Here is a 13367-nt window from a genome sequence, read left to right as displayed (position 1 = left end):
TAGCCTATATATTCACCAGATTAAGGACATTTGCATTGAAGTGAGGAAAAAAATATGGCTGAATTTTGTCAGTGGATGTTTTTATTTCACCTCTAGAGGCCGCTGTTATACTGTAGAATCCTCCAGCACTGTCCACAGTGGAATAAAAAACAACTATCAGCAACTATCGGCACAGATTAGTCTGTAAACCTGATATATCGGTCTACCTCTAATCATTAGACATGATCTGACAATCACTTGGAAGCCAGTCTGAAACCAACGTCCTTACGAGGTGCCTTCATATGCAAAATGCTGCTTGTGAAGTCATTTACTGGACAAGTTTTAGCTTTTTTAGCTCTATAAAACTGTTGAATATTCCAAAACCATTTTTAATAAAGGTAAAGTTTACCAGAAGAGATAATGGGATAGAACGGCTAATGCTTTGTGTGTTTATTTTTGCTCTGTACTCAGGTTTCTGAAAGCTCTGAGTTTTGCATCTCTTGATAAGGAGGACTTGCTGAGTCCGATAAATCACTCCACACTACAACGATCCTCGTCACTGCGCTCCATGGTCTCTAGCGCCACCTTTGGCTGCAGCGAGGACTATATCGGCCTGGCACTGCCCATGGACATCAACAACATGTTCCAGGTCAATTTTAGTGTCTACACTTACAGTACATATATGCTTCTCTCATGTTTATCAAGTAATTCATTGACTGATTGCACTGAATAATGTTATTGCTGTTCACATATTGTCTATTTTTTTTTATTGCATATTTTTCTTCCCGTTTATTAATTTTAATCTTTTAATTTTAAAACTTGAGTTAATGTTACTTTTTTGATGCTCTTTGTTCTTTTGTTTCTCATTTTTAAAAAAATCTAAATGATTTTAAAATGGACACTTGTCGTCTTATCTCTGTGTAGAGCACTTTTAATTACAATTGTGTATATCATTGTGGCTCATGAGATTTTTATTAAAATAAACAAACTACAAGTGTTATTTGATTTAAGTCGAGTTATAATGCAAGTTAACCTAATATATTATCTGTTTTTTTTTTTTTTTTTCAGATTAAAGAAACTTCCTATTTCCAGAAGAGAACAAGCCCCCCTGCTGGAGAAAAATCATCCAAATTTATTTTTGGAGATTCAGATGGTAAAGCTTAACAACATCATGCTTGCAACATCACCCTCAATATTTATGTAGTGTTATAAAAATTAACTTCAAAGATGTGTTATCTTATTTTTCTTAAGTTTTACACCTAACAGAAAAGTACTTTTGAAAAATGTTTAAAATGTATACATACTAGAGCGGCTGAAATTACTGCGTTACTGCATGCGATTCATTTAAAAATTTTAACGCGATTTACGCATTTCAATTCTGACATTTTATTCAGCTCCGTGTGAGTTCTAAATACTGGTTGGAATAGGGCGTACAAAACAACCCAAGAAGAGACGTGACAAGCTGCATTCACATAACTCGCTGGAGTAAAGCATCAGCATATTCCCGGTGTTGCGTTGTGCTTCCGTCTAACCAAACAATTTGGATGAAGTTTCATTACTTGGAAAGTTCTAGTGCTAAAAGCAAAACAAGCATTTGGAGTTTAATAATTGCTGTAGCAAAGTGAATAGCCACGATTAATATTGTGGAGATTTAATGCCCATTGCAATGAATATTCAACCTACAGGGACAAGTTCTTTCAATTAAGGAAACATTGAATGTTACTTGAATTGGTGCTATTTTAGTGCATTTCTGTCTTTATACTATGGAAATGCTTTTGGAAAATGCTCATAAAACATCATTGTTACATATTATTTTGCTTTCTTTTCTAAAAAGGAACTTAATGCATTTTGTCAGGAAAGTATTTACATAGTCAAATATCAGTACTTTCAAAATCTGCGATTTACTATGAAAAATCATACCATTAATCGCAATTAAATATTTTAATTGACTGACAGCACAAATGCATACATGTTGTGATTATAATTAATTAACGTCCCTATTATTGGAAATTTTCGATTGTGGCATAAGCATGGGTGACAAATAAACTTGCAGATACACTATTTTTACAATGTTATTGCTAACTAAAACATTTGCTTTTACGTTATACTGTGATTGTGCTAATCCAAACGAAAAGAAGCAACAGCAAAAATTGCTTGGTGAACCATTAACATTGCTGCTTCTGAACGTTTGTGTGTTGGTGTGTTTGCACATTTAGGTTTTTTAGACTCATGTCGCGGGCCTCTGTTGAAGCCGCAGGTTAGCATAACGGAGCTGTTAAACAGCAGTCGTTCAGAACAGCACCACCTTCTGGGGGCAGATGAAACTACAGGTTTACAGGAGCACACAGAGGAGAACTGCCTCTACTGCAGCGCACTCACTGCCCTCGGCTCGCACACACACAGCCACCTGAACAACACACACAATCGTACAGGTGAGAACACACACATACCTTAACAACACATCCACCATATAGTACTAATCCATCAGAAATGGTCAAAACCCATCAACTTAAACCAAGCACAGGGATGAGCCTAGCTTCTAGGCTGTTCATTTAGACAGCTCAAAGGTTGTAGCTATCTAAAATTATAAATTAGTAATTAATATGACATTATTGTGAATCAATTTCAGGGCTAGATACTAAATTTCATTCAACACGTCACACTTGTCCTGCAGTGTCCAAATGTTGGAACCTTTGGATCAAATTATCTGCAGAATTATTAGGAAATTAGAGTTTTTTTTTATTATCATACTCTCTCTATGGCAGATCTGTCGGATGGGTTCTCTCAGTGGCACAGCCAGCCGTCTCATAATCACCTGGAGGTGGTCGCCCAGTCGAAGTTTTCTGGGATCTCTGGGTGCAGCGATGCGACTGTGAGTCAAGACTCAGCCAGCAGCACTCCCAGCACAGAGCTCATACTGGGTGAGAATGAAACCAGATTCCATGAATGCACACAACTCTACTTCTTCTGAAATTACAAACCCAGAGTCCAATACTAACCACCCAGTCAGATTTCTTACAAAAGAGTCATTCTTTCGGGAACTGGACAAAACTGTTCAGGCTGTTGTTGATTCACTAAAAAGAACTGGCTCAAAGAGTCATTTACTTGGGAATCGGACTGCACTTGTTGTGCTGTAGATTCAGTAATGAGGTTACAGCACTGCTGAATTGTAGTGCAGGAAACACTGTCAGAGTAGGCTACTTTAGTACGGTTTGCAGTGCCCATCGCCGCAATGCACTTTCAGGAACCGTTAACGAAAACAGATGTCTTGAAAATCATTCAGTCCCATTGTTTTAATGCAGTCATTACCAGAGAATTACTCGAAATCTGAGAGTGCTCTTCCATTCTTCCCGATGGCGTGAATGGTCCTGGATATTGTCGTCTTCATGCTTCGAGATTTACAGCTGAGGTCATCGAACTGGAAACTACTATCCTTAGAACAAAACTGGAACGTGTTACGTTACTTTTAAAAGCTAACACGCATTGATAATTTCAGACCTTGCACAAACCTCATGCTGATAAACAGAAACCATTTGACAAACTACTGTCTTCAGTATACTTCAGTGTATCATACAGCCTTAAGGTAACGTCTGAAAACAGGCTGTAATGTCAAATTGAATATGCCGTCTACTCTGGTTAAGGTTTCTATTGAAATCTGGTCTGGGTAACGTGTAAACAGTTTAAATAAAAAATAAAAAGGCCATCTTACCATCTGTTTCCAATATCAAAACATGCAAACAAATACTAATATTACAAACGCAGATGAATACATCCTGCATCCCCATTTAGAAACAGAGTAAACAATGGGTTTACCATCATTATAGGGACTAAATAGGAAAATAATTGTCTGTTTGTGGGTGTATGTAGGTGGTAAGGCGATATCTGAGGATGGACCTGCCTGTAGAGTTCTGTTAAGGAAAGAGGTTTTGCGACTGGTCATCAATCTCAGCTCATCAGTCGGGACCAAAGGACACGAAACGGGACTGCTTACGTAAGATTGAGCTTGAGAAATACTGTGTAAATGTGTGTCTTTGGTTTGTTTTTGTGAATGTTCAAGTAGCTCATTCCATACCTCTATAACACCCTGCTGCCATCTGCAGGATAAAGGAGAAGTTTCCATATGCATTTGATGACATCTGCCTGTACTCTGAAGTCTCCTTCCTGCTGGCAAACTGCATGTTTCGTTTGGCTTCACGTCGCTTTATTCAAGAGCTCTTCCAGGATGTGCAGTTCATTCCGGTACAGATTCTCTCCTAAACACATCTTATAGTATCTGAATAACAGTATTCTGAGTTCTCTCATACCTGCCACAGTTGTTTGGATGAGAACTGGAAAAACACAAATGAATATGTAGTATTTGTAATGTCTGATGGTATAAGTTTATTTATTTTTATGGTGTTTGTTTCTGTCTAATTGTTGCTCAACTGCTTGTGTTTCTCTCTGATTCCTTCTGAAAGTGTTTTGTGCTTCTCTTTAACAGTGTTTATTGTTTCTCTCTGACTGTGTTTATTGTGTCTTCTCTGATGGTGTTTGCTGCGTTTCTCTCTGACTGTTTATTGTGATTCTTTCTGTGTTTATTGTGTTTCTTCCTGATGGTGTTTCTTGTTTGTCTCTCTGACAGTGTTTCATGTCTTACTCTCAGACAGTGTTTGTGCTTTCTAACAGTGTTTATTTTGTTTCTCTCTGACTGTGTCTACTGCAGTGGTTCTCAACCCTGTTCCTGGATACCCCCCAACACTACACATTTTGGATGGATCCCAAATCAAACACACCTGATTCAACTCATCAGCTTGTTACTGGAGACTCCAAGGCCTGAATTGGGTGTGTCAGAAAAGGGAGATAAACAAAATACGCTGTGTTGGGGGGCCTTCAGGAACAGGGTTGAGAACCACTGTTCTACTGTGTTTCTCTCTGATGGAGTTTGTTTTTCTCTCTGACAGTGTTTATTTCTTTCTGACAGTGTTTATTTTTCTCTGACAGTGTGTGTGTGTTTCTCTCTGACAGTTTTTGTGTTTCTCTGACAGTGTTTGTTTCAGTGACGGTGTTTTTCTCTGACAGTGTTTGTGTTTTTCTCTGACAGTGTTTGTGTTTTTCTCTTACAGTATTTGTTTTTCTCTTACAGTATTTGTTTTTCTCTCTGACAATGTTTGTTTCTCTCTGACAGTTAATTTTGCTTCTCTCTGACTGTGTCTGTTGTGTTTGTATCTGTCAGTGTTTGTGTTTCTCTCTGAAGGTGTTTGTTTCTTTCTTACAGTGTTTTTTTCTTTGACAGTGTCTATTGTGTTTCTCTCTGATGGTGTTTGTTTCTCTCTGATGGTGTTTGTTTCTCTCTGACTGTGTTTGTTTCTCTCTGACAGATTTGTGTTTCTGTCTGACAGTGTTTCTCTGTCAGTGTTTATTGTGTTTCTCTCTGATAGTGTTTGTTTCTCTCTGATGGTGTTTGTTACTCTCTGACAGTTTGTGTTTCTCTCTGATGGTGTTTATTTTGTTTCTCTCTGACTGTGTCTATTGTGTTTCTCTCTGATGGTGTTTGTTTCTCTCTGAAGGTGTTTGTTTCTTTCTTATGGTGTTTGTTATGGTATTTGTGCTTCTCTCTGACAGTTTTTTTTTCTGTCAGTCTTTGTTTCTCTCTAACTGTTTGTTTTTCTCTGGTGTTTATTGTTTTCCTTCTGATGGTGTTTATGCTTCTCTCTGACAGAATTTGTTTTTCTCTGTCAGTGTTTGTTTCTTTCTGGCAGAGTTTGTGTTTCTCTCAGTGTTTGTGTTTCTCTTTGACAGTGAATGTTTCTTTTTGACTGTTTGTTTCTCTCTGATGGTGTGTGTGTGTGTTTCTCTCTGACGGGGTTTATTGTGTTTCTCTGACTGTGTTTGTTTCTCTCTGACACTGTTTGTGCTTCTCTCTCACAGAGTTAATTGTGTTTCTTTCAGTGTTTGTGTTTCTTTTTGACTGTGTTTGTTTCTCGCTGATGGTGTGTGTGTTTCTCTCTGATGCTGTTTGTGTTTTTCTTTGTTTATTCTGTTTTCCTTCTTATGGTGTTTATTTTGTATTTCTCTGACAGTGTTTATTGTGTTTCTGTCTTAACTGTGTGTCTCCAGCTCTATGATGAAGCTGAAGCTGTGTTGGCTAAGCCACCAAAACCTGTTCCAGTGGAGACAACAGAGTCTTGATACCTACGTCAACTTCCTAAACACCTCATCACTGTTAACTATCATCCCTCCATCTCACCTTCCATTCTCCCATACACATGGAGAAATTGAAAATGGAGGACAGAGAAAGCAAGAGAACCTGGAGTGGATTTGGCAGATTGGAGGACAGAAAGCAAGGGAGAAAATCACTCTGCTTTACTGTAAAAGAGGCACTTACTGGAATAGAAATAGTGAGGAACTTAACATGCTCCTGGGCTTGAGACTATGTTTGGGGAATGGTGAGCAGTTTACCAAATTGTGTCTACAGACAGCGAGACAAACCAGAATGCTTTAGACTGACAACTACACCAGAGTGTTTTGCAATTACAAATATTAGGGTGACTTTAGTGGAAAAAAAATGTAAATGTTGTTTACACTTTAAATGCACCGGATGTGTAGATGAGATAAAAGATTCTATGATCTGGTGTGTGTACATATACCACATCTTGATGTTTCAGATTATATTGTCACGTAAACACTACAACAACAAAAACAAAAAAAAATCAGTGGACTGCTTTGGAATCGGCAGAAATGACTGAGCGGTAACTATGAATTTAGGACTTCCATCAAAAAAACTGGGCAAACATCGATTGCATTTATACTATTTATTCTTTTCTTTATTTGTATGTGTGTATGGATTTTTATGACCTCCAGACAATCAAACAATTAGTGTGGAACATTCAAACTCTTATCGTCACATATCTTTTGTTGGAAATCGGTCATTGGTTTATAATTCTCACAGGAAATTTGTCTTATGAAACATATTGTAAATCTCACAAAAACATTTCTTTCACCCAGAATGAAAAGGAAATATATACACCGATCAGCCATAACATTAAAACCACCTGATTTGATGAGAGAGGTCAACAGAGAATGGCCAGACTGGTTCAAACTGACAAAGTCTACGGTAACTCAGATAACCACTCTGTACAACTGTGTTGAGAAGAATAGAATCTCAGAATGTTATTCTGAGATGCGGGTTGGCGTTGTTTTTGTGGCACGAGGGGGACCTACACAATATTAGGCAGGTGGTTTAAATGTTGTGGCTGATCGGTGTGTATATATATATATACTGTATATTGCATAATGTTTGTTTTTTTTTTTTACCATGAAGAGTTTTTGCATTGTGACATTTTTATGCCACTTTATCCCAAAATGTGATTGCCGTAATGTGTTCAGATGTGATTCTCATTACGTTTTTTTTATTATTATTATTATTTACATTAGCATGAATTAAAGCCGGTACAAAAAAAAAAAAAATTATATGATGTATAAATACTTAACCATTGAAATAATTGTAAATGGTGGTGGTGGGGAGTATCTTAATTTTCATGAAGAAAAAAAAAAATTTACAATGCAAAACAATACATTATATTTCTTTTGGTTTTTAGGGTGAAATATGAAATGTTCTTCAGCAGTTTTGTAGGATTCATCATCCATTTATAAGCAGCACAAAGGCAAAACACATAGACAGCAAAACAACCAAAGTAACAATACACACATTCCCAGACCTAATGGAGATTTTAGGAGTATGCATGTGCACAGTGAAACTAGTTATTTGAAACTAGTTATTTGACCATTGTCCACACTATTGGCAGTCAGATAACTAGTTTCAGTTGGATTGGATGAACTGTGGTTAGTAAGCTGAGATAGAGTATGCTTTAAAACTATGTTTGCAACCTTAAGTCTCCCATAAAAGTACTCGTTCTGTGCTGTGGCTTGATCATGATACTTCAATATGATGGTCCTGATCAGAGATACAGTGGTGGTTAGTTTCAGTTCTGACTGACAGGAAAAGAAACAGGATAAGCATTCTCTTGCATAGTATCATTTTGTTTTTGTAATAAAAGTGATCCAAGTACCCTTAATGGAATATACAAGTAAAGGTGTGTAGACAACATGTGTGGAATGCTGTTGATTAACAAAGAAAGTAATTTTGACCTGTACTTTAATTTGTAAAAGCAAACAAAAATTGTGTTGAGCTTTGGTACTTACTATGGAAGTATGTGGGGCAAGTAAACATACAAAGGTTGACCCATTGAATTCAGTTGTAAATGCATTGCTGTACACGGGTGAATCTCTCAAAAACCATCAAGAACATGACCATCAAGAATCTCATTCTTATTGCTGTAATGCAGAAAAAAATATATAATTTTATAAGTATATATACCTAATGGTAGTGTTTGTTGCATTGTCTTTATGCTTATTTAAATGAAATGAAATAAAATAATGCAGTACAAAATATTACTATATTACAATAATGAGAATAAATGGAAATAAAAAAAACTCAAAAAGCAGCCAAACTACATAATTGTCACAAAAATGTCACAATGCTCAAAATTGTAATCGTCCTAAAATAAGCTTCCATTTCTTTATGCAAAATATAATTCCTTATATTTAATTCAAGTTTGCCTAAAGGTTTTTGCTTGAGGTCCACCCAAATATTTTACCTTTTTTTTTTTTTTTTTTTACAATTTAAGTACAAGCCAAAAGGAATTTGTTTTAACTAACAGCATGTTTAAATTGTATTGAACCTGGAAAATTCCTTTAAGCTGCCAAAGCACTGATTTAGGTAGCTTTAAACCAATGTTTGCTTCACCTGTTGTCTTTATTGGTGCTTTCTTTTACATGATTTTAATCCCAGTGTAGTTTGGTGTGTTACTTTGAATGTGTACCTGGTTTATCACTTCAAACTCTGAACAACTGAAACCTGCACTGAATTGTTTTACATATGTTGAAACACTGGCAGAGAGGTGTAACATATCTAAACGGGCATCTTAATATTGATGTATTATCAATTTTGTAGTAAGCCATGATTTTTGCCTCCATCTTGTTTATTGCTGTTCTCGAAGTGTTCCATATGTTCACACAAAGCACTGATCCGGTTAATGTTTCCTATGGTCATATTCTCCTAAAATGATGTTTATTAGATTGCATGCTGAAGTGACACTCAAATCCAGTTGCTTATTTATTTACTGCAAGACCTTTTGTTAATATGTGTGTATCAACAGAACTGTTTATGTCTCAGTGCTGCTGCTACTGCCTTGAACTGACTGCGATTTGATTGGCTGAAGAGAGTGCCATGGCTTTTAAGTATTGTCTATGCTATGGATCTGTGCCATAGTGGCGTGAGACGGGAAAAGAAAAACATATATATTTATATTTTTCCTAAAAGATGATGAGACAATGTAATTTAGTGTTCTTGTTTTGCCTGAGTTTTTGTTTCCCTTGCAAAGTGTGCACACTGTGTTTTAAAAATCTTAGTCTTATCAAAGGGATATATAATTAAAGATAAGAACTCATGGCGTGCAATTGCATCTTTTTCTGTGTGATATAAAAGACCATATGAATATTTGGTGCTTCGCTTCTTCTTTTTTAGCTATACAGTAGTTATCATGAAATTAAATGTTAATTTGTGTTAGCCGCTTAAATATGAGACAGTCTGGACGTTTTTATCTTGGCCAAATTATGGGACGTCCCAGAGGGTGGGGGCTTGTTGAGGAGAGCTATTACTAAAAGCGATTAGATTTAAGAGTTTCGCCTGGAGGACGATAAAATGTAAAAAAATTCCATAGGCTTGCAGACTTGTACCATTAAAGGTACAAGGACCGTCACTGGGGTGGTACCTTCAAGGGGACCTTTTTGTACCTCTAGTTAAAATGTATTACTCGTTTTGCGTACATAATTGTACCCTAAGGACCTATTGTGTACCTTTAAAGACACATATTTTTGTCTCTTTAAGGGTACCATGGAGTGAGGGCTTTGTACTGCAATTTTTTTCATGGAAAGGTATGCAAAACAAATGTCATAATCCATGAAAGAAAGGGTACAACGGGGCTTAAAACACACCTTATGGATGTGTAGATATAGGGACAATAGTTATAATTCAAAATTGGTCAACTAATGCAAACAATTTTGAGATAGCAAGACTTTTTTTGAGTGACAAATTAAGATATGCTTACTCAAAAGGGTGCAAGATTTCCTGTTCATTTCAGTCACATTTGGCATTTTTTTAACATCGTAAGTATTCTATAAACAAATTAATATCCATTGTGAATGGGTCAGTCAATGCTAGCCCACTTTGAACATTTTTCATAATAAATCTATTACCCCCACTTTAAAAATAACAATGTGTTTAGTCCCTGCAACAGGGGGGCTTTTTACCCCAAATACCATCCTTTCACTTACTGGACAGTTATTAAAAAACTTTTGATTTAATGACCTTGAACAAAACTGAAAATGATAAGTATTTTGTCTCATTAGGGATTTTCATTAGCTGAGTAAATTTGCACAATTTAAAGAAATATAAAAAATGTGATCAAATTGCCTCAAAATGAACCTTTAGACACCACACGCAATGATCTCATGTATCAGAAAATTTTGCGGTACATAGAGACAAACAGGTGTTTAGGAAAGTGTTGTGGTAGTTTTTGTTGTTATTTAGTGTTTTGGGAGAAAATCAAATCAAAGGAGACTTTAGCCCCGTTGTACCCTATTAATGAAATGTGTCGTGAGATTTCTCACCTGTCTAAACAACAAACAAAAATGTGTCTGCGGACCGTGGTCTCTCACGCTTTCTGCCTGTCAATCATTTTGCGTGTTCTCATAGTATTGTAGTTGCAGCAAATTATTGAAGCTTAATGCCATTTTTATGCCATGCTGTTCATAACAGTTGTCAGTTGAGGGCGCTATTTTTCTGCTCTTGTTTTTGACAACCGTTATTCTTGATGTCGGTCTCACTAAAGATAATTTGGTATCTTTGGAGTGCTGGGTTTTGGAATGAGGGGGCGTGGCTAATTCAATGGCTCAGCGGTACCTAAAGTGTAGGGTCTAAAAAATCTTGCAGGTGTGCTTTTTGACTTGGACCAGTGAGTTACCACCTAGTAACACCCTAGCAACCAGATAGTGACATGCTAAAAACCACTCAGACAACTGACATCATGGCAGCGACTTTTGCATGGATAAGCACCACCACTTACATTTTGTTCAGAAAGACATTTTTTAGAATGTCTTGAGGACTTTATAGAAACATTCATTTATTTCAAATGTGAAATAAACTCTTTTTGACACTGTATACTCAAATGTGTATTGACATGAACCATATAGTTTATAATAATACAGAAAAGAGGCTGAATTCACAAAATCTTACAAAATTCTTAAGATAAATATTATAAGAAGTTGGTAAGATGATGTTTAGCTATAAACATTGATAGTTTCAGAAAAAAAGGTAAGAACATTTTTAAAGGAATGCTCTGGGGTCAATACAAGGTAAGCTCAATCGACAGCATTTCTGGCATAGTATTGATTACAATATATATATATATATATATATATATATATATACACTGGCGACCATTATGTACATTATGGTTTGGAATAATGTACAGATTTTGCTGTTTCAGAAGGAAATTGGTACTTTAATTCACCAAAGTGGCATTCAACTGATCACAAAGTATAGTCAGGACATTACTGATGTAAAATACAGCACCATCACTATTTGAAAAAAAGTCATTTTTGATCAAATCTAGACAGCAGCCATCACTCCAACATCTTATCCTTGAGTAATCATGCTAAATTGATCATTTGGTACTAGAAAATCACTTGCCATTATATCAAACACAGCTGAAAGCTATTTGGTTTATTAAATGAAGCTTAACATTGTCTTTGTGTTTGTTTTTGAGTTGCCACAGTATGCAATAGACTGGCATGTCTTAAGGTCAATATTAGGTCAAAAATGGCAAAAAAAGAAACAGATTTCTCTAGAAACTCATCAGTCAATCGTTGTTTTGAGGAATGAAGGCTATACAATGCTTGAAATTGCCAAAAAACTGAAGATTTCATACAAAGGTGTACACTACAGTCTTCAAAGACAAAAGACAACTGACTCTCACAAGGACAGAAAGAGATGTGGAAGGCCAGATGTACAACTAAACAAGAGGATAAGTACATCAGAGTCTCTAGTTTGAGAAATAGACGCCTCACATGTCCTCAGCTGACAGCTTCATTGAATTCTACCCGCTCAACACCAGTTTCATGTACAACAGTAAAGAGAAGACTCAGGGGTGCAGGCCTTATGGGAAGAATTGCAAAGAAAAAGCCACTTTTGAAACAGAAAAACAAAAAGAAAAGGTTAGAGTGGGCAAAGAAACACAGACATTGGACAACAGATAATTGGAAAAGAGTGTTATGGATCTTAACCCCATTGAGCTTTTGTGGGATCAGCTAGACTGTAAGGTGCGTGAGAGGTGCCCGACAAGACAGCCACATCTATGGCAAGTGCTACAGGAAGTGTGGGGTGAAATGTCACCTGAGTATCTGGACAAACTGACAGCTAGAATGCCAAGGATCTGCAAAGCTGTCATTGCTGCACGTGGATGATTTTTTGATGAGAACTCTTTGAAGTAGTTTAAGAAGTTCTGAAAATTTTTTTCAAACTGTAATAGTAATTTTTCATGTTATTAATGTCCTGACTATACATTGTGATCAGCTTAATGCCACTTTGGTGAATAAAAGTACCAATTTCTTTCCATAAGAGCAAAATCTGTACATTATTCCAAATTTTGGCTGCCAGTGTGTGTGTGTGTGTGTGTGTGTGTGTGTGTGTGTGTGTGTGTGTGTGTGTGTGTGTGTGTGTGTGTATATATGCTGTATATACACCGATCAGCCACAACATTAAAACCACCTGCCTAATATTGTGTAGGTCCCAGGAGATCAGCAGTTACAGAAATACTCAAACCAGCCCATCTGGCACCAACAATCATGCCACATCGAAATCACTGAGATCACATTTTTTCCCTATTCAATTTGTCAGTCGTTCATAAAAAAAACAAAAAAACAAAACAAAACAAAAAAAAGAACAAATTGTGGTTACAGCAAGGCGCTTACAAAGGAAGTGAATGGGGCCAATCCGTAAACATTAAAATACACACTGTTATAGCATAGCAACAAGATGTGAACATTACATGTTAACATGATTTTAATGTGATACAATCACTTACTAACCTTATCTGTGTAGTTACATCTGATATTGGAGTGGTGGTGGCGTAGTGGACTAAAGCACTGAACTGGTAAGCAGAAGGTTGTTGGTTTAATCCTCACAGCCACCACCATTGTGTCCTTGAGCAAGGCACTTAACTCCAGGTTGCGCCAGGGGGATTGTCCCTGTAATAAGTGCACTGTAAGTCACTTTGGATAAAAGCGTC

At 36.6% G+C, this 13367-nt stretch overlaps 1 protein-coding gene across 1 annotated transcript in view; it reads left to right on the top strand.

Moving 5' to 3' along the window:
• Positions 1 to 9517, top strand: part of rictora (RPTOR independent companion of MTOR, complex 2 a) — a 52572-nt gene extending 43055 nt beyond the window's left edge. The window contains exons 32-38 of the mRNA XM_051679545.1: positions 451 to 628; positions 1048 to 1132; positions 2196 to 2411; positions 2745 to 2900; positions 3847 to 3970; positions 4080 to 4218; positions 6076 to 9517. Of these exons, the coding sequence (XP_051535505.1) occupies positions 451 to 628; positions 1048 to 1132; positions 2196 to 2411; positions 2745 to 2900; positions 3847 to 3970; positions 4080 to 4218; positions 6076 to 6147 (970 nt within the window). The 3' untranslated portion in view covers positions 6148 to 9517. The remainder of the gene's footprint in view (positions 1 to 450; positions 629 to 1047; positions 1133 to 2195; positions 2412 to 2744; positions 2901 to 3846; positions 3971 to 4079; positions 4219 to 6075) is intronic.
• Positions 9518 to 13367: the final 3850 nt, after the last annotated feature.

This window comes from Myxocyprinus asiaticus, chromosome 3, assembly GCF_019703515.2.
Source record: "Myxocyprinus asiaticus isolate MX2 ecotype Aquarium Trade chromosome 3, UBuf_Myxa_2, whole genome shotgun sequence".
Taxonomy (NCBI): Eukaryota; Metazoa; Chordata; class Actinopteri; order Cypriniformes; family Catostomidae; genus Myxocyprinus; species Myxocyprinus asiaticus.
The sequence above is the reverse complement of the archived record's forward strand: the minus strand, read 5'-3'. Positions and strand labels throughout refer to the sequence as shown.